At 48.6% G+C, this 21883-nt stretch overlaps 1 protein-coding gene across 4 annotated transcripts in view; it reads right to left on the bottom strand.

Annotated features, from left to right (window-relative positions):
- Positions 1-21883, bottom strand: part of ARID3A (AT-rich interaction domain 3A) — a 52543-nt gene that overhangs the window by 12048 nt on the left and 18612 nt on the right. For all 4 annotated transcript variants that reach the window (XM_061601624.1, XM_061601625.1, XM_061601622.1 and 1 more), the window contains 2 exons: positions 4723-4795; positions 1483-1666 (listed from right to left, as the gene is read on the bottom strand). In XM_061601624.1, coding sequence (XP_061457608.1) covers positions 1483-1666; positions 4723-4795 — 257 coding nt within the window. The remainder of the gene's footprint in view (positions 1-1482; positions 1667-4722; positions 4796-21883) is intronic.

Raw genomic sequence — 21883 nt, 5'->3', positions numbered from 1 at the left:
CATTGCATAGGAGCCTATAGGCTTTTTATTTTACTTTTATTTTTAGTTTGATATCCCTAATATTCCACGCTACACACCAAATTTCTTCCTGCAATGATATAACCACCACCCTGTGAGGTTGGTTTTAAAATACATATATATCTCTGCATGTGTTTGTGTGTATATATATATATACACACAGACTTGCAGCTATTAAGGAGTTAATCACTCTCCTCCCACTCACTTCCCCCCATCTAAGTCCACCCCCCACCAATCCTCTTCCGCCACCTGGCCCTCTGAATTCCAGACTAATTGACTTTAGCCTTGATTAGGGTGGATGTAAAAGATGGGGGAAGTGAACAGAAAGGGGAAAGGTCTATTCCCCTCCACCAAAAGTACCAAGGGGGGCACACAGAGAGGCTGGAACGATGCACAAGTTTTTCCCCAAACTCCTTTGATCTACGGAAACTTCCTGCAGAAACATGAACTCTGAAAAAATAAAATAAACCCACGGGTGGTAGGGCCTTTGGAGAAAATGCGATTCAGTCCACATTTAAAGCTGAATTTATCAAACTCGCACTTTCTGAAATAGCAGGAGAACTGAAATGCAGCCGCCCTTTGAAATTCTCCAGTTGTACAGCAGCTCTGCAGCCAGAGAACGGTTACAAAAATTCCTGTATTAGGAAAAATGTGAGTTAAAAATGAGTAAATTGGTGAACATAACATGCAAAATGTACCGTGTTACGAGAAATGGCTTGCGAGAATATGCACATTAGTCAAAACTTGCTCACACAAGTGTGTTTATTGTGAGAAATTTGCACTCAAGCGCTGAAGAATTTTCATGAGGATTTAAAAAAAATATGGCAGAAATGTGGAGAACTGAAGATTGGAAAAAGGAGAACTGGACAGACGAAATTAACAGATCCTTCTGTTAATGGACTGTTAATGGGTGGTATTCAATGCTAGTCCTACTCACAGTTGACCCATTGCGGTTAACAGACATGGCTAACTTAATTTCATTCATTTCAGAGGGTCTTCTCTGAGAGGGACTGACATTAATCCACATTAAGGCTGTATCTTTCCTCGGCCATCCAAAATTGCTTTAATTGCGATTTAACTTGATTTAAACGTGGATTTCAAATTCAGACGGCCCATGCAGAGAATGGTCTAGATCCAGGATATTAATCCTGGTTTAGTTTACTAATCTAGATTCATCAGTGAGGCGACCGGGTCCCCTATCCCCAATCTTAGAAGCAGCATGCAAGACATGGGAGAATGCCTCTGTTTAGAAGAGGCACCCCACCCCTCCAGAGAGGGGGGAATGCCTCATCTTAGATCAGGGAGGGCTCCATCAATTCGTATAAAACGAATCAGCAACACTGGATGGGAAAAAATAAACCCACTCCTTTCCTAATGGATCGTTTCGCCTGCTCCAGCAACCCCAGTTCTGTACGGTTCCAGGCTCCGCAACGCCCTTGCGGGGGGGTGTCAGCGGAGGCTTACTGTGTGCGCAGCGTGAAGGCAGCGCTGGTGATGGAGGTGGGCAGGTTCAAACCCTTCGTGATCTCCCTCCAGAGCTTCTTGTTGATCACCTCCACCAGGCCACCCTTCTCGGTCACCAGGACGTACAGCATGTAGAGATCCAGGACTTGCTTCGCCATAATGGGGATGCGGTTGACGGGGGTCCCTGCAAGGGTGACAGGAAGAGGATGAAGGGGGGAAAGTGGGGTGAGGTGCTGCCCTCCGGTCCCTTTCTGAGAAAAGCTTGGGACCAGCTTACTCGCAGGGTGCTTTACCCCATGTGTGTCCACTCCGGCATCTCCCTCTGTAGAACAGGCCCTGTTGCAAGTGCCACAGAATACCCGCTCCACGCTTGTGAGAAATCGTTCTTTTGGTGTGGCAGCACCTGCTCTTTGGAACTCCCTGCCTCTTGACATCAGGCAGATGCCTTTGCTGTATTCCTTTCAGATACGACTGTTTTGAAATTTTGAACCAAACTTTGTCAAACCAATCCCAAATTAACGGGGCTGTTCTTTTTCCCCCATGCCTGAACCTGGAGCCTTCTTCGTGCCAGGCAGGAGTTCTGCCGCTGCCCTTCCCTGAAAGCAAATCTCATTCTGTCTTAGGGCAAAAGAACCCTGTACATGCTCAGATTCCACGGCCGCCAGGTCTTGTGAAGTGAACAGCAAAACTTGTTACGTTCAGGGATAAAACCTTCTGCTCGTGCTCACAGGGTGTGCGTGGGCGGAGAGCAGAATTCTAAAGCAAGGGTGGAGAGCCAGGGGTTCAAATTTGACACAAACCACGCCCGCCTGCCCCACACGCGTTGTCATCTGTGACATCAGGAGTGGGGCAGGTAAAGACAGAGCTGTCCACGTGCAGTTGGGGGCCTTAAAGTGCACTCCTGATTGTGTACCAGCAAGGGGACACTCAGAGGAACACGGGAAGAACCCTATACGGAGCCAGACTCTTGGCCCAGTGTCTACACTGGCCGGCAGCAGCTCTCCAGGGTCACAAACTCAGGGTTCTCTCTCAGCTCTGCCTGGCGATGCCTTCGTGGACTGACCTTCTGCATTTAGAGCAGGTGCTCTGCTCCTGAGCTATCGTGTGAGCACTCATTTTTACTTGTCCCCCCCCCCCCCGCCCTGGTATCGTAGCCACATCCCTCCAGGAATTCCCGCTGCTTAAGCAAATTTAGGTCGGAAGCTCCTTTCCTGCTTTCAAAACATGTTTATACGTTTCTTCTCTTGTGGCAGCAGCCGTTGGGTGGAACCCCTCGCCTTGCCTTTCCCTGCCAAAGAGGGCTTGAAACTTTAAAAATAATAAAATTAAAAACTTGGCATTAAAAAAAAAGTAGCCTGGCACTAGGTGGGATATTCTGCCGCCCTCCACAAGTCACCGATCTCCAGGAGGATATTTAAACCCACAAAAGCATCCTGCAATTTCCTTCCCCCCCAGCCCACCCCACTCTGTCGCAGTTTCCTAGATGCACATTCCAGAGAAAGCACCAAGCATGCAAAGCCACCCACAAGGCCATCTGCTTCTCCCCCCCCCCCGCTTCGGATTCCTTGACTTAAAGCAAATCTCTCCAGCTTTCTGCTTTTGTAAACAGCCCTCCAGCTGCTGTTGCCAGCTAGCACTTTTACAGACCAGTCAAACTGCATTAGGCAATGCAGCAAAAGTCAGACACATCCCCGGCAGGCACTTATTGGCTAGGATCTGTGCCGTCACCAACCTTCTTCCCTGCAAAGAAATCATTTGCAAGTGCCTTTGAAAACACTGCAGTGCTTTCTTTGGGGCTGGACAGGGAAAAGCTAAATCGTCAACACAATTCATTAATTTAACATGTGCTTTAGCTCCAGCGGATGCCCTTCACACACACTCTGTGTGGTTCTCTCTGGACCCACACTTTTTGTAATCCAGGTGTGGGGCTTGCTGTGCTATTTTCCCCGACTGTAATGCTAGCTCTTCTGACCCGATTTTCTAACGCTCCTTTCACGCTGCAGTACCTGTTGTGTTATGGAACCATACCGCCATGCCGCACTAAGTTTCATTCACACCAGCGGGCGCGGGGCGACACAACAGCGGACAAAAATAATAAAAATAGCGCAGTTGCACACAAACAGAATTTGTTCTATTCCAGCGGTCCAGATTTCTAAGAGGAAATTTTAAACAGGGTAGGACTGTCCCCGTCCCAGCGCCGCAGAAGAGTTAAGGAACAGATGAATCCCTCACTCATGCCTGTGGAATGCCCTCCGCCTGGCATTGATGCCCACTATTTCTCCAGGCTCCTGCAGTCAAGAACCTGTCAGGTCAGGGAGATCCCTGGATGTTTTAAAGATATGCTCTTTTTACCCGTTCGCACACCATGCACTCTGATGCACGCAATTCATAAAACGTCCATCAAGCAACAGACAACACAAAGTTGAAGTGTTCAACTGAGCAGTTGAAGTGTTTATAAACATTCCGTTAATGCCTCGACCACCAAAGATTAGCCAGGGTCTCGCTGCATCAGCTAAAGCTTGAAGTTTTATAGTCAATAGCAGCTGCTAAGCCTGCACTTAGAGGGTTTTTTTTAAAAAAGGTACACCAAAGACTTACTTATATCAGCTCAGACCATTGATCCATCTCGCCCAAAACTGTCTACTCTGACCAACAGCAGCTCTCCAGGATCTCAAGACAGAGAAGGTCTTTCCTAACACCTGCTGCCCGGTTTTTTTTAATTAGAGAAGCCAAAGATTGAACTTGAGACCTCCTGTATGCAAAGTATGTGCTCTAACAATGAGCTTATAGGCTGTCCCCTAAAGATAAAATAAGATTCTAGTCCTCATGGTCCTGAATAAACAGCTGATTTTAAACAGGAAGCTGCCTGATACTGAGTCAGCCCATCAGACCATCTAGCTCAGTATTGTTTACGCTTTTTTTGAAAACTGCTTAGTTGTTTTTGTAAACCACTTAGAGGTCTTTACATTCAAGCAGTATATACATAATAATATATGTATTATTATTAAATAATAATAAACAAATACACTGGCTAGCAGCAACTCTGTGGGTTTTCAGAGAGGGTTCTTTAAACTATTACCCATCTCCACCTCTTTTGCAGAAAGTTGCCTGGTTTTTTTTTTTTGAGGGGTGTCTGTGCACAACTGCCAATGGAACTATTTTTCTACCCAAAGCTGGCTTTCCAACTGCATCTACAGCAAAAGATTTGCCAGACAGACAGACAGGGGGAAGGGTCCTCACCTCGCTTCTGCATGAAACTGAAGAGATCATCCAGGAATTCCTTCCTTTTGGGGTCTCCATCAAGTTCGTACAACTGGAGAGAGAGAGAGAGAGAGAAATAAATCGTTTGGGACCATTTCCAACTGCGGAAAGCAAAAACAGCCCCCTATCTATCAATCCTGACCCAGAAACCAAGCAATATCCCTCAAAGCAGCATCCTCCCCACAAACCAGAGATGTGGGATGGAGTATTTTTTCCAGAAAACTTCCCAACGCTATGTTTCCGAGTGCATGTGAGTGTGCGTGTGTGTTGTAAGTTCATCAGTGACAACAAATGGATGCGGCTGATTGCAAATGCAACATCAGGCCAGCTTGGACGTTTTAAAGCTTTTTGTTTTGTTTACTAATAACAAGTAAAATAAACCTGTTGAATTAGATGCCTCCATAGGACAGGGGTGGAGAACTTCAGGACTTGGAGCAAAGTGTGGCCCTCGAGGCCTCTCTAACTGGCCCTTGGAACTCTCCATAGGCCACACCCCTCCCTGGCCCTCCTTAAATGTTTATGCCCGTCTATAAATGTGTCCTTGAACTCTGATCTCTTGCTTGCCTGAATGGCGGAGAGGGGCGTGCGTGCGTAGAAACCAGCCAAGGGTACAAAAGTAAAATTTGTATTTGTTATCTCTCAGAAGGGAGAGCAGCCGTTGGGCTGAAAAAGATTCCCCATCCCTGGAAACCACCCTATGAAAATCAGCCTAATTTGTACAGAAACATTTCCCAGAAACATTTCCCAACTCCCAATTTTTTCCCAGAAAAAAAACTCACTTCTCTGCCAGAAACCAAGATAATCTTTCCCCCACACAAATGCACCGAACGTATTACCCTAACCCAGAAGACACTGGGGGCACTCAGGAAACGATCTAGGGGCTCAAACAACACCCCCGATCCTCAAGACAAATCTCTTTGGAACCGCAGATGGATCTGCGGAGGAACTTCCTAAGATTCTGTGCCTTCGTCTGCAGCAAAACAGCCCTATCAAGTTTTCAGCCTTTACTTGTTAGAGAGAGAGAGAGAGAGAGAGGTATTCTTGAAAGCAAGACGCGCCTGGCTCAATGCAGAGGGCGTGGGCAGCTCGGGGCCAGCGGGAACCTTTTGTTTTGAAGAACTAAACACACCACGGAGCCCATCCCTCACCTCTAATTAGATGTTCTGCAGCGACTGCAAACTGCAGGGTCAGCAACTTGGCACAGGCAGCAAGTGACGGCAGGCAGACTCCAGCAGCAACACACTCGCAGCGTTTCTAGGCCCTCCGTGCCGGCCCTGCCCAGGCCAGAGAGGCACTCTATCTAGTCTGAAGAGCACATGTGAATGACCAAGCGTTTGCCCAATTTCTTGGCTTTTTAAACATTAGGGCATCAGAGTTTCCCACCTGGATCAGGTCCAAGGGGGCCCCTTCTCGTCCAGCACCCTGCTCCCACAGCGGCCAACCGGATGCCCCTTCTGGGAAGCCCACAAGCAGGACCCGAGTGCAACAGCAGCACTCCCAGCATACAGCCTCCGTTTAGATGAGGCATTCCCTCCTGAGAGTGAGGAATGCCTCTTCTTAGATCAGGTAGGGGGAACACCTGTATCCCTCCAGATGTTGGAGCTGCTGGGGGTCCAGCAACAACGTCTGGAAGGCACTAGGTTCTGCATCCTTGTTCTCCTGACCGTTTGATCCTCGTAGCCGGCTGCCAGAACTGGGTGCATGCAAAGCCAATAAAAAACAGGCCACTCTTTCTCCTCCACGGTGAGTATCTGTGTGCTGTCGTATTGGGTGCCTGACAGCTAACTAATTCTTTTATTTAAAAGCATTTATATACATCACTTGCTATTTCAGAAAAAAAACCCTCTAAGCGGTGTACACAATCTAAAGAAACTCCAAATACATCCTTGCCCCCAAATTCGCACTCTCCGAAACAATACATGAGCCAAAACGCAGCCATCCTTTGAAATTCAAATTTTGCATTGCAGTTCTCCAACCAATGTTAACAAGATTGCATATATAAGGGGGGAAATGTGCAAAACCATGAATGTATTCCTGAAAGCAACATGCAAAAATGCCATTACGTTAGGGAAAATTGCTTGCAAAAAAATGTGCATATCAGTTTAAACTGTACACAAAAATGGGTTAATGGGGAGAAAATCTTTCTAAAATGCTGATGAATTTTCATGAGGATAAAAAGAAAATAACAACGAAGTTGCTGCCTAAATGTGGAGAACTGATTCATAGGATCACCCTAAGTCATAATTGACTTGAAGGCATATAACAACTTATCACGATCCACAAATTCTCCCGACACAAGAGCGATTCTCCTTGCTTCCCTCTCTGTACCAGTCGAATCAGAATGCGCATGAGTGTGTTTTCACATCAGTCGAGTGAGAAACCGGCTGTGGCTCTTCCCCCCCCCCGCAGAATCGTTACCTTGCGGCCCTACTCTTTACAAGCAGGAATGCACGGAGCCACAAACATCCTCTCCCAACGGGTGAAGGCGGGTGTCCTGGCGCTCTCCGTTTCCAGCTATTAATAGCCAGTTGCAAAGCTCTTTAGAGCAGCTCTTCACACACACACACCCCAATAAACAGGCTCAGTCACCCACTGAAGGACCACGCAGCCAATCTCCCTTGCCTCCCCCTACAGCTGACAGCAGGGCAAACAGAAAAGGCACAAGGATTTTTAGTCATCGTGTCTCCCTCGTGCCCCCCCTGCGATCTCCCAGGACAAGAGATTTGGGATTTTTGCTTTGTAAAAGGGAGCCAGGGAAGGCAGAGTGAATCCACCTCATTTCACACGTCTGCATCTTCCGTCTTCCACCTGGCTGCAGCGACTACAACTGTCAGGACACTCGTTGCTCAAAAGCTCACGTATCGGAAGGGAAACAGAAAGTAATAAAAAAATTAATTGAGGAACTGGAGGGGGGGGAATACCTATTTGCGTCCCAGGCTTGCATCTGAAGCCTGTTAAATGAGTTGCCATTTCAAGGGCTGCTTCCTTTTATGCCCAGGAGGACGCCAGGGGTGGGGGGACAGAAACAAGCAGGTGTGCCGGGTACCGGTTCCCTTGGCTGCACCAGCGTCATTAAAACCACCAAATCAGGATGCTCATGTATACACATTAAAAGACTGGGGGGGGGAGGGAGGGAAGAGGCACAACACTACTAATAGGGCAATCCCAGGTCACTGCCAATGCCAGTAAGTACGGCCTTTCCATCAGCACAGCCGGTTACAACCCAGAGGCTTGACTACAATGACGTGGTGGAGCTTGGGTCTGCCCCTTGGAGGCTGTTTTGGAAGCCGCGTCGATGATGGGGCTTCCAAAACGCGGGCCTTGAGCAGCAGCCTTGTACCTAATGTCACTCAGGAATTCTAAGAAACAAAAATAAAGAAAAAAATAAAAATCAGTGCAGTTTTGAAACTCAGGGCTAAAATGAGTGCCCTTTGGAAAGGTTTGGTCCACCATCTTGATCCAAAATGGCAGCCAATGGTATCCAAACGTAGACGAAAGTCTGCTCCTTCATCTCAAGGACCCGTCATACCAAATTTGGTTACAATCTCTTAAGAGGTGTCCAAATGCAGCAAAATATGAAGTAGATGACAAGGTTACCACCAGTACGTACAATTCAACACCGTCTCTTGTGTTTTGTTATGCCAGGACTCAATAAAGAGACTCCAGTTCTCAATGAAGCAGTCACAGAGTTGTCTCTCTTGCCTTATCCTGACTATATTAGTGAATGTTATCATTCAAATCACTTCCCGAGCTGAGCCAGGATTCGAACCTGGGTCCTCCCCGAGTGTCCTAGCCTTGACACTGTACCACGTTAGATGGAAGAATAATCAAGTTCTTTCCTGAGGAACGCACTACAGAAAAATATTAATGCAATCACACAAGATAAAGGATGAGGACGTTTCACATGGGACACATCTCAATCAGTGAGGACTACAAGCATGAAAAAGGATAGTCATGCACAAAGACGGTGTGACCACAAGCCTTCGCCTGGAGAGGAAGCCCAAAGTAGATTTCTCCTAGCAGATTTACACACAAAAAAAACCTTTCACAACATGTACATACTTAAGCCATCAGCCAAGAACTGCCGTCAGCGCTTCCAAATCCAGAGAGCGGAGAAATCGCCACACTCCTTGACTGTAAATGGAATGGTCGGATTGCCACAGCCACTCTCAGAAATGCAAGGAATGCTGAAGGGAGTTTTGTGGGTTTTTTAAAATTGGCCTGAAGCCTCTTCCACTGAAACCAGCTTCCCGCTTTTTCTGCCAAGAACCTTTTCCCCAGTGGCTGGACGCAGAATGCTGGGCTAGACGGCCCGAGCCGGCCAGGAAGGTACTTCGCAGGCAGCAGTGGAACCTCCACATGCAAAGGCAGGGTACCTTCGATTACCAAACGCTGGTGGGCGTTCCCAAAAGCTTCCTTCCACAAAGAGGACGCTGGGCTAGGTGAACCTTGGGTACGACGCAGCAGTCCTTCCCCCAAAACATAACAGGAAGATTCCAGTCCTCATGGTGCTGAATAAAGGGCAGGTTTAAACAGGGACCTAGAACGCTGCTTTATACTGAGTCAGACCATTGATCCATTTAGCTCAGTTCTGTCTACACTGACTGGCAGCAATGGCTCTCCACGGTGTCAGGCAAGGGGCATTCCCAGCCCTACCTGGAGATGCCATTGGGAACTGAAGCGGTGGCCTTCTGCATGCAAAGCAAGTGCTCTGCCCACTGAACCACACGGCCCTTCCCCTAATGACCATCCCAAGTGGACTGAGAGCAAGAGGACCAGCTCTGAAGGTACTACACAGCCATCAAGGCCACCACCCATGGATAGCCGCCTCCTCCCTGAATTGAAAAGAGGGTTAGACAAATCCACGGGGGAGGATAAGGCTATCCATGCCTACTATGTTCTCCCTCCCCTGTCGGAGGCAGGATGCCTCTGAATGCTTTTGCTGGGAATCCCAAGCGGGGAAGAGAACTGCTGCTGCGGATCAGGGCCTGCGTCTGGGCTTTCCACCACGGGCAGCTGGTTGCCCACTGTGACAACAGGATATGCTAGATTGGGCCCCCTTTGGCCTGACTGAGCAGGGAAATTCTTACCTTCTTATGCAATGGTAGTAAAAGGCTTACTTAACGAAAGAGGTGGCATCTCCAAAGAGTCTCTCCGGGACAGCAGCGGTTTCCTAGGAAGAGGCATCACGCAAGGGGCAGGGGTGCATGAGAACCGGGGGAGGTGGTGAGCCGGGCCCCCATTCCTATGACCCTCCTTGTCCGGCTGCCCTCAGCTCTCACCCCCTTCCATGAATCCTTTGCCAGGAAGGGCTGCGGCGCAAACGGGGGGAAGCGATCCCCGCCGTCAGGATGGCGGTGTCAATGACAGCAGGTGCGCACAGCTGTTGAAATGTCACACGGCGGGTGGAAATCCAGGCGGATGCCTCTCGCAGACGCTCTCTCTCTCTCCAGAGAGACATGAGAGAAAGCAGCTTCTGCTGGGACCACGGTTAAAGCCAAAAAGACTCACACCCTGTGTCAATGGCTACCAAGGGCAACTGGCAGAGCAGGCCGCTGCTAAAAATGCAAAGAAGTGAAATGAAGCCTTCTGCAATTGTCTCGGTTTGCTACCTTTTGTGATCGCAGGCTGGCCGCGGGATGCAACCACAGAATATATCTGTGCACCTTCTTAATTTTTTATTTATTTATTACATTTTAATTCCACCATGAGAGCCAGTGTGGCATAGTGGTTAGAGTGTTGGTCTAAGACCTGGGAGACCAGGATTCGAATCCCCACACAGCCATGAAGCTCACTGGGTGACCTTGGGCCAGTCACTGCCTCTCAGCCTCAGAGGAAGACAACGGCAAACCCCCTCTGAATACTGCTTACCAGGAAAACCCTATTCATAGGGTCACCCTAAGTCAGGATCGACTTGAAGGCAGTCCAAACCAAAACAATTCCACCTTTCCTGCAAGGAGCTGAAGGTGGCCTACAAATCACCATGATTACACCACATCGGCTCGCTGCGGTCCTTTGATCCTCACAACAACCCTGTGAGGAAGGTCAGGGAAAAGAGAAAGAGGGGTGGGTGTATTGAGCTTCGAAGGTTAGTGGCCAAATGAAGAATTAGAACCTTCACCTTGGCCCAGCGCTCTAACCACGAAGCCACATTGAAGCCACAGTGACTACAGCCCAAACTTTTTCCACAAGAACTTTTAGGAAAAAACCTTTGTCACATTCCTGTCTGCCTACCGACGTTCAGAGGTGACAGGATCTTAAACGCCCCAAGAGCTTTCTCCCAGCAGGGCAACAAAGTCAAAAACATGGCGTGATGCCTCTTCCTAGGAAACTGCTGCTGTCCCGGAGAGACTCTTTGGAGATGCCCCTCTTTCGTTAAATTAGGGGGGAAACGTGGTTGGTTTGCTTTTCAATTTTTTCTGTCTGTCCCCCCAGGTATTCAAATCTCTAGCTGGGTTAAGACCTGGATGGGGGTGTGTGTGGGAGAACTGGAGCCCCACAGATTTCAGGCCTGGCACCATCTCCCGCTCATTTGCACATTCTTGCATCCACCTGGCACGGCAGCGCCAAAGGAGCCCCCATCCTGCACAAGCGAGTTCCCCGAAGCAAATCCTTGGCTAAGGAGTCCTTCCCTTCCTCCGTTGCGAATCCTACCACTTTTCAGATCAACTGGCCGACTGCTAGCATTGAGAGACTGCAACGTTCCCTCCACGCTAAAGAAAGAAGGAGAGAAAAATTGCTACACCTTTCATACATACAACACAGGGCATATCTGTTTTGGTTTTTTTAACAAGTCACCTTTTTGCCTAAAACTTTAAAAAGTCCCAAAACATGCACAGAGTGCATTCCTCCCCCTCTCCCAATATAGCACCACCGACTTGCTCACCCCTTCTCCAGCCCCAAAAGGTCTGAGATTGTCTCAGAGCCTGTTTATCTGACAGCTATTTAATTAAACAGACTTTTTCTCTCTTGCAAGGAAACACGCTCTGTAATCTCCCAAGTGCTATAAACTATAATCTCTCACAGGAGTCTGCCCAGCAAGGTTTCTGGGGGAGGGGGGGGAAAGAGAGGCAGACAAACAGACCTCAGCAAGGACTGCTGCATTTGTGACTGGCCAACACGGCCATCAGTCCCCTCTTGATTGAACTGTTAGCCCATATGATTTGCATGGTGTTACAACCTACATCAGGTCAGGCCGAGATCCAGTACTGGGTCCCAATCCACCAGTGGAAGATCACAGATATGCTGGGATGCTGGTCTTAGTGCCCTCCCATGTACCGTGTGCTTAGGAGCTGGTACTCAGAGGTAGACTGCCATTGCAAGCTGAGGTTCCACTTAGCGACTGCACCCTAGAGCTACTGACTGACCCACCCTCCGTGGCCACTTGCGCCAACCCATCCAAGCCAGCAGCCATCACCATGTTTTGCGAAAGGGAGTTACATACACAAGGTCTGTAACCATCACTGCCAAAAGACTTCTCCCTCCTCCTCTCAGGCTGAAACTCCGTGGGGGGGCATTTGCTTTGCATGCAGAAGGTCCCGGGATGGATCTCCAACATCTCCAGGGAGGGATGTGACATAGCTCTGCCTGGACAGCTGCCGCCAGTCCGTGTAGGCAATACTAAGCTAGATGGGCCAATGGCCTGACTCAGTTTAAGGTAGCTCCTAGGCCCCTATAAAGGTAGATCTACTTCCAAAGCTGGAAGGGAGGCAGACGCAATGCATCCGACTCCTTGATAAAACAGCTGCCGGCTGCAAAGGAGAGATTATCTGCTTGGGCAGCTAACACAGAAAAAACCCTAATCAATATTTTAAAAGAAAGTAAATTGACCCTCTTGCAGTCATTAAGAAAGGCATGCAGTCTGCCTCACACACAGCTTGCATCCTCCACGTCCCTTTCTTCCTCTCCCCCCTCCCTGGACATTTTTACAGGAGATGTTAGCCCCAGAATGAATTGAAGAAAGAAGAAATAAACAGATTGCAAGTCTTTGACAGCTGATTTTAAAAAACATCACTTACACCCAGAGAGGGCTCTCCACAAAGCATAGCTGACTCTAGCCTTGCAAAAACACGCAGGAACAAATCAAATGAGGTGTGTGTGTGTGTGTGTGCGTGCGTGCGCGCGCGCGCGCGCGCGCGCGCGCGCGCACGCACACACACACACACACACACACACACACACACACACACACACACACACACACACACACACACACACAGAGTAGTTCGATTGTCAGCCCTTCCCCCATGCATGATTTAAAAAAAAAATCCAAAGCAATAGATATTAATGTTTTGCTTGTGTGCCCTGCATCTTGGTCCTAAAACAGTCTGCAAAGCTGCTCAAGGAATTTGGTGGAAGCTGACGACGCTGTCGGCGACCCCACAGGCACTAGCCAGCAAGCACCTGCCATAACTGGCTTTTCAAAACTGAAACACTGCAAAAAGCTAGAAAATGCAATCTGATACACACACATACACACTCATCCCGGAAGAATAAAACGGGTGTTTTTGGACTGAAAGCAGAGGAGGCACCTCCACAACCATCAAAGGTGTTATGTCTGCCTTAAAGGCCACCTGCATGAAAAACTGATTTCTTCAGATCGCTACATTACCACTACTACAATTCCTCCAGCCTCTCCTCTTCCTTAAAACTAGCTGCTTGCTCCAATTTGGTATCAATTTGATACTGATATGCTCAATAAGCAACAACTGTCCTCATCGGAGGCAGGAAAGCGAATTAATGGCAGCCCGGATGGACGGAAGCATAGGGACCCCATCCGTGCTGCTTGGAGGCCCAAGCGGGAGGGAGAAGAGACAATGAAGGCAGCTAGAAGGCAGAGCAGGGAAGTGAGCTCTTGCACAGCTCATCTGATGGAGAGCACAGCTTTAAGGGCATAACTTAAAGAGGTCCCTGATTTTAAAATGTTTTAAACTGTTTTTAGAATGCTAGTTCTTAAAATGTTTTGTTGTAAATGTGTTTGCTGCCCCAGGCTCCTTCAGGAGAAAGGGTGGGATATAAATTTATAAATCATCATCATCATCATCCCCTACTGGATCTAGTCTATTCAGCAACCCAGTGCTTCTAGAAAGCTGATCCAGCGGACTTGTTTCTCATCTTTGATTTGGATTCCTGCATTGCACAAGGGGTTGGACTTGATGGCCTTATAGGCCCCTTCCAACTCTACTATTCTATGATCTTCAAATGGCTTCACATAGCCTTGCTGTAATCCTTACAATGCTCCTGTAAGGTAAGAGCACTATTACTCTCAGCCTAGCTGCCTCCTCAAAATAAAAAAAAATTGTAGTATGAGAGTGCAGACAGGGAGGTTGCCTAGAGTCAGCTAAATGTTGAGAGATAAAGGTCAGACAAAAATGAAAAAGACCCTCTTCACACAGAGCAGAGTTGAAGTACGGAACTCCCTGCCACAAGAAAACAGCCACCAGCTTGGATGGATTTTGAAAGGGGATTCAAATTCATGGAGGGCAGAAGGCATCTTCTGATGTTCTTGTTTCACCAGTTCTGGACGGAAGCAGGGCTGTAACTTGGGGGTACTTCTGGCTACATCACTGTCATTTCGTAGGTTCTCAGGAGTTTCACAGCAGAGGTGAGATTTGAACTAGCTGCTTGTTTGCAGACTCTCTGTCCTGTTGATTGGGGCTTAGGGTGGTAGAGCAGCCCATTGAAATTAAGGAGCGCAAGTTAGTCATGTCTATTTACTCTAAGTAGGACGAGCGCTGCCCATCACCCCTAACTTTTGCCTTGAATCAGGCATGGGGAACCTTTGGCTCTCCAGATGTTGCTGAACAGCAGCAGTTGTGGGAAATGGCATTTCTCTGACTCTATATTTTGTCAAAGGTCAGGGCACAGAAACATTTTGTCATGTAAACACGGGGTAGACACCTTTAACAAAGGAGCATAACATTTTCAGGGTATCGACCTTCAATACTGGATGTGGTCTCTAAATTCTTGTATAAATGTTTTTGAAGTAATGACCACAGCGTTGTCTGCAAGATATTATTCTTGTTTGTTTGGTTCTTAGCTCCTGAAGGAGGAGAAGTCGTCTCCGAAAATGCGAGCAGAGCAAGTAAATAAAACCGCTTTACAGCACCGGACCTTGCCTCTCCCCCCCTCCCCACCCCCAGCCATCATTTGGTGCTTTTTCCCTCTTTGATTCTGGAACTACAGATCCCAGCAGCCAGCGTGGCCAATGGCCAGAGACGATGGGAATTGTAGTTCAGCAACACCCATAGGGCCAAAGGTTCCTCACCGCCCTGAGAGCTATTCTGCTAAGGGCAGTATATAAATTGAAATAATAAATAATAAATAATAAATCTGCCTTAAATAAAGAAAAGTGTGTCGCCTTTCACATCTGAATCCTAACCAGGAATTGCAAAGGAAGGGGAAATGTTGGGAAAGGAAGATTTTTTTCGTGGCTGCCTTACCGATTCCTACAACAACAACATGTGCGCACACACACCCCTTTGTCCTCTTCTCTCTTTAATTGCTAGATCCATGAAAGGAGATCCATTCATCCAAGGGCAGGGTGACCTGAGCCACTGTTTCACAGAACGGCAGGAAGGGGGGGGAGAAAAATGTCTCTCGTGTTTTTTAAAAGCAGACTTTCAGAACCAATCTGCTTAGACAGCAGGATGCAGCCTTTCATGTCTAAACAGAACGCTTTGTTTCGTTCGGCCCAGGCAAAAGCTTGGAAATCAATCCCAGAAACCCAGGAGAGGGAGGAGAAAAAGTCTTCTATTTCCCAGACCGAGCTCAGGCATGCCCAACAGTACACCCTGATTGTTTGGGTGGATTGCCCCACCATTAAGAGTGCAAATAAAATTTGGGGGACGGGGGCGGGTAAAGAACAGGTCTCTCCTACCCGGGTCACGGCACCTCTTGTTGTACCTGAAAAGGCAGGCGACAGCAGCCGGTGATAAAGAGAGTCTAGACTCTCCCATAAAAATGCAAAAGTAGAAAGACAGGCAGGAGGGAGTCACAAAAGAGACAGAAACTGTCATTGGCTTTAAAATAATCATAATACAAAATACAGACAATCAAGGGGGAGCAGCCAGTGGAGCACCAGAGGAGCCCCTCCCAGATTAGAGCAAAGGCCCATTTAGCCCCGTAAGGACTTAAAAAGAGCCTGGCTTCTGGGTCTGGCTGGTGGCCAGTGGCCTTCGGCTCTCACAGTGGCCACCCAGATGATGCCCATGATGGGAAGCCCACAAGCGGGACCCGAGTGCAAAAGAGCAACTCTCCCCTCCTGCAAGTGGGATTCAGAGGCATCACTGAATTTGTCTAACCCTCATTTAAAGCCATCCAGGTTGGTGGCCATCATTCATTCATTCATTGGCGATCACTCGTGGCCAAGTAAGATTGTCTTCCAAGATAAGGTCTCCTGTTGGTCTGTCCTGAACCCTCCAATGTTCAGCTTCACTGGATGTCCACAACTTCTCATGTTATGAGAGACAGAGAAAAACTTTTCTCCATGTCATGCCTGATTTTATACACTTCTCTCACATTGCCTCCGCGTCACCTTTTCTCTAAACTAAAAAGCCCCAAATGCTGCAACCTTCCTCACAGGGGAGTCCCTCCATCCCCGTTTCTAAACCTTTTCCAAGTCTACAATATCCTAAGCAATATACAATATCCACACACCTACATTTTGTCACTTGCCGGCCCAGCAGTCTCCTCCACATTCTCTGTCATTAGGCAACATTCGACACCAACACCAACCGAAAAGTAATCCTTACAGCTCATCAACATTCTGTGGCTGACCCCTCCCTCCTTTTAGGCAGACAATACAAAAGACTTACACACACACCCCAAATTATTATGGAACCCCCTGCCACAAGATGCAGCAATGGCCATTAGGGGGGATCCATCATCAGCCAACCACGGAAACTCTGGGGCGAGACGCCGTGTGCCCTAACTCTCAAAGGACAGAGAGGGAAAGGTGTCCCAGCTTCAAGTGCTGCTGCTCTGGACTCCGGCAGACAGGGAAACGGCAGACTCGAACTCAGACCTGCTCATCTCAAAACCTGGCTCTTTGCCAGACGGGTGTCCCCGTCTCCCAGGGACTGCTATTGTGCAGAGCTAGCCTTGTGGGACTGAAAAGAGAGAGCGCAGCTCACTAGCTTTATTCCAGGAGAACAAGCGCTTTTCTTCAGAGGGGATGTTCCCTGTTCAACGCGGCCGGCGGCCAACAAGCAGGAATAAAGGCCTTCCTCGCCGGGACTTTGTCCGCTGGGGTTTTGTTCCACCAGCGAGCACACTTAGCATCCGAGTGGAAGGGAGGGTCACCTCCTGATCTGACCTCCGCTCATTCAGTAGCAGTCCTCTGGGAGAGGAAGAGGAGGCGGCAGAGGTGGCCTTCTTGATGGGTCAGCTGCCTAACTTTGGTAAGTCTCACTCACACCCTTGCAAGGCAAGCTTCCACCTCCTAAGCAGAGCCCTGTCAGACCCGGTCAACGGGGGGCCATCTAGTCCAGCCTCCTGTCCTCACAGCAGTCAACCGGACGCCCACGGTGGGAAGCCAGCAAGCAGGACCCGAGTGAAAGAGCGGCGCTCTCCCCTCCTGCAGTTTCCAGCATCTGGGATTCAGATGCACGCTGCCTCCGACCGTGCAGGCAGAGCATAGCCCATCGTGGCTAGTAGCCACTGTTAGCCTTTTCCTCCATGCATTTGTCTAATCCTCTTTTTAAAGCCATCCAGGTTGGTGGCTATCACTGCCTCCTGCAGAAGTGAATTCCACAGTTTTAAAACTCTCCTTCCTTCTCCCTGTCCTGAATCTTCCAGTATGCAGCCACGAGTTCTAGTGTTACGAGGGAAGGAGGAAAACCTTTTCTCTGCCTGCTTTCTCTGTGCTGTGCATCATTTTATACACCTCTCTTACGTCGCCTCAGACTTGCCTTTTCTCTAAACGAAACAGCCCGGGCCCTAAATAAACCACAGGCAGGGGGCAGGTCACAGACCTGTCTAATCCTGCATCCTGCCAGATGGCTCTGGGCGTTCACAAGCATCACGGCGGCGCAAGCCTCCCTCTTGATGGTCCCGACGTGCAGTCAATTCTGCCTCGTGTTAATGGGGACGCCCAAGCTTACTGCCTTACGTTTACTCTGTGTTTCATCGGGGAACACAAGTTCTAATATTATGAGATAACAGGGGGGACAACACCTCTCCAATATCATCTTCCTTTGCACCAAAGGAATTTATGAACTCTTATCCTGCCTCCGCCTGTTTCCGCTCACCCCACGACCGGGACTAAAAAGCCTAGAAATGGCCTCAATTGCAACCCTTCGATGCCTCCCCCTCCAACTCTCCCCCTGCACAGAAGTCAAGCTGGGCCATTGACTCTTCAAATCCAGCAATGGATTAGCAAAGTCTCTAAAGCAAAAGAGGGAAATCTCCAGCACGGAGGGAAATGTGGCCCTCTTGGCCTTTCAATCTGGCCCTAGGGTCTCTCTCCAGGCCACGCCCCTCTTCCCAGGCCACCCTCCTCACTGGCTCCGCTCTGTGCCTTCCTGAAGTGCTTTTGCTGAACTGGGGGCAATGCCTCCTGTCTTGCCTGGATGGAGACTTGCAGGGTCTGGAAAAACCTCCACGGGGCTGGAATGCCAAGAGCCACCTCTGTGGCTCTGCCCACTTTTGGCCACCGCAAGTTGCGGCCCCTGGCAGCTCACCCAGGGAAGAAAGAGGCCCCCACGCTGAAAAAGGCTCCCCGGTCCCTGCTTAAAAAGTCTCCTTCCTCTGTACATCTGTCTAATTGTACACGTCTCATAGAAAAGATTTCACTTCCGTGGAGTCACGGCAGCAGTTTTAAAGGTGACACAATCTCTTTTTTCTTTTCTTCCTTTTATTTTGGGGGGAGGAAGAGGAAGGAAATTGCATGAGGAAGAGGAGCAAGAAGCATCTAAAACGGATGGGTCAGATTTACCGGTATGCCCGACGCAACAGCGTCCCTGTTGCCCAAACTTGCAAAATCCAGGAAAGGAAGCAAAGAGGCAGACCTGTTACGGGATGATCGGCGGGGGGGGGGGGGGGGGGAGAGAATCAGATATTTTGCAAATTCCGATCCCAATGGACCCAATCCAAGCCTCCTGGTTTAAACGTGCAAATTGGAAGTCAGCTACCTGCCCGACTTCTTCCTCTCCCCAAATGTCCTGGTTGCAGTTCTCCACCCAAACAAATCCCAACTCAGTGCGTATTTCCAGAGAAAGCACGTTTATAGATACATAAGTTGCTCTGGGATCGGGGGCCGCTGGGAGACTGCACTTCCTGCCTCCGCAGAAAGATCTTCAAACCAAAAAATGGGGGGGGGGGAAGAGTGACTGCTGCAGCGCTCTCTTTCCTCTGCCCTCCCTGTTCTACTTTCCTTTCATGTCGTGTCTGCTGGGTTGCGAGCAAGGGCTGGCTTATCTTTTAATATGTGCACAGTGCTTAGGAAAAGTTGGCCGCTGTTTAGACCCCAGCCAAAGAAGGAGCCGCTGCAAGGGGCTTCCTCGCCTCCCTCCCTCCCCCCACCCTGCCTGAAAGAACACTCAGCTCCTCCTCAGTGCCTTGCAGATTTGAAGAGGAAGCACGTTCTGCCCCCTCTCCATCAGGAACAGAAATAAAATACGCTGAGGTGTGTCCATGTGTGAGTGTCCATGCACTCACACATTTGTGAGGGTGGGTGGGTGCATGTGGAATTTGTGTGTGTGACCATGTTTTATTATTCCCATCACTGTAATCTGCAGGTGAAAGCCAAGTAATAAATAGAATTATTATTATTATTAAATTGTGTTGGTTGATTTAATGGGTATGGTTGGCTGATGCATAGTGGCTGGGAGGCAATTTGGTTTTCTTTTGCATAATTTTCTGTGGTTGTTTTAAAAAGGTTGAATTTTATACTTTTTACTTGATTTTTAGTTTTCCTTCCTGATATTTAGAGGATATGTTGCTTCCTATGTTTATTATGAATTTTCCTCCACCTATTTTTGCAGCTGATATTTATGTGGAATGTTTATTTTGATACCAAAAAGGTTGCTGATTGTGTTGTTATAGTATGCACAAATTCCCTGGATGCTTTAGATTATTGGCTGCTTATTTAAGATGTTCTCACTTATGTTACAAACTGTTACTTTAAAGATACGCGGCTTATGAATTGATGTGTTTTCTTTTTAGTCTGTTGCTGTTTTAATTGTTTCCAAAAAGGTTTCTATAATTACTTGTTTTTAACAATTATTTATTTACAATTTTAATGCTTTTTGTAAACCGCTTAGAGGTTTCTTTTGCAGAATCAAGCGGTATATACATTGTGTTAAAATAAAACAAACAAAATGGATTGTCCAAACAAATAACGCAGCTGGCTATAAACTCATGGATAAATCCACACAAATAAATAATAATAATGGAAAGGTGCATTTTACAAAAATGCAGAAGTGTCCCCACGTAGATGTAAATAAATAAATCTGCAATTTAATGTGGAAACGGGCCGAACCGGAAACAGGCCAGAAGCACATAAAAGCAAGCAACAAGCTGATAGAGCAAGTGCCCTTGTGACCCCCGGCGGGTTTTGCAAGATGACACAACATCACACAAGGAAGCCGAGAAGGAGGAAACGGCCCCGTTGTCGTGGTGGGAAGCCTCCTTTTGGTGGAGGGGAGAGAGGAAGCCTTGCAGAGAAGCAGCCAACCGCTGCCGTGGGGGAATCTTCCAGTAACTCTGGCATTTTCTACAAAAAAAACAACCAAAAAAAAATGCCACACACACATTTTGAACAGCAACAAACGTTCCAAAGGCAGTGAGGATGTAGCGTCCGAATTATGTAAGAGGGCACTGCTGCACGTGTGCGGACACAGCCCATAGACGTATTTGCAAGCTCCTGCCTAGGAAAACTGGGCCTACATCCTAGGAACGCCCCAGAGCCTCTGGCCAACCTGCAAGGGTCTCCCACCCAGGATGCTGCTTTACCCTGAGTCAGGCCTTTGGCCTGTCTAGATCAGTATTGTCTGCACTGACTGGCAGCAGCTCTCCAGGAACTCTCTGGCGGGAGGTACCATTTCGGACTGAACCTGCGACCTTCTGCATGCAAAGTGTATGTTCTACCACGGAGCTTAGGGACCTTCCCCAAGTTCAGCCCAAGAGTCCCAGGTTCGACTTGGGCGTCAAATCTCCATTCAGCCAGGAAGATCACTTGGGCCGATCACGATCTCTCAGCGTAACCTACCTCACAGGGTTGTTGTGATGATGAAACAAGAGCTGGTGGGCGAGGGGGGGGGAGAGAACCATCTCTGCCACTATGCACTCCTTGGAGGAAAGGTGGAATTAAAAACAACATGCAAGTAAGTAAGTAAATAAATAAATTTGCTGTAAAGAGCTGCCCTCACGCAACACAGAAGCAAATTGCACACTGCACGAAACCAACCCCGGCCAACCCTTGCATGCTGAATTAGACCCACTGGTCACTCTAGCTGAAGTACTGTCCGCGCTGACTGGCAACAACCCTACAAGGTTTCCAGCAAGGGAGCCTTTCCCAGCCCTGCTATATGTGAAGATGCCGGGGACTGAACCTGGCAAACTTCTGCTCTGCCACGGAGCTGCGGCCCTTTTGGAGGCCTGCAGGACGGAGGGGGCCGGCGGCCTTTTTGCAGGCCGCCTTCGCATCAGGCAGAGAGAAAGAGAGAGAGAGATTGGAGAAAGCTGCCTGGCTGTGGGAAAGCCTTTCCCAATATGCGCTGCAGGGAGGAAGGCACGCTCTGTGTCTGCCTCTGGATCCTCGCCAGGGTAAGCATTTGGCAGGGAGTTCCACTTGGCCCCCCTCCAAGGAAGGTGCTTTCTCCGTCTCTCTCTCTCTCTCTCTGAACGCTCTCCAAGCCCAGCTGATTGGCCACAGACTTGGCAAGGAGTTGCCTGGGGAAGGGGGGGGAAGGACCGCAAGAATGTAAACAAACCGGGGCTAAGAGGATACATGAGAGGAGGCTTGCCAAGCTACCGCTGGGGCTGCCCCACGCAGAGGGCCCTGGCAGAGATGCTGCCACTCAAAGTGCAAGCAACGCCTCAAGGGGCCGAAGCGGCACAGAGACTAGCCGTTGGCTACCATAGTAAAAAAAAAAGCTAGCAACGCCTGCGTGTCAAATCATAATAATGTCAACACGAT

The sequence above is a fragment of the Rhineura floridana genome, chromosome 18 (genome assembly GCF_030035675.1).
Source record: "Rhineura floridana isolate rRhiFlo1 chromosome 18, rRhiFlo1.hap2, whole genome shotgun sequence".
NCBI classification, from domain to species: Eukaryota; Metazoa; Chordata; class Lepidosauria; order Squamata; family Rhineuridae; genus Rhineura; species Rhineura floridana.
Note: the sequence above shows the minus strand (reverse complement) of the source record. Positions and strands in the feature narration are given on the sequence as shown.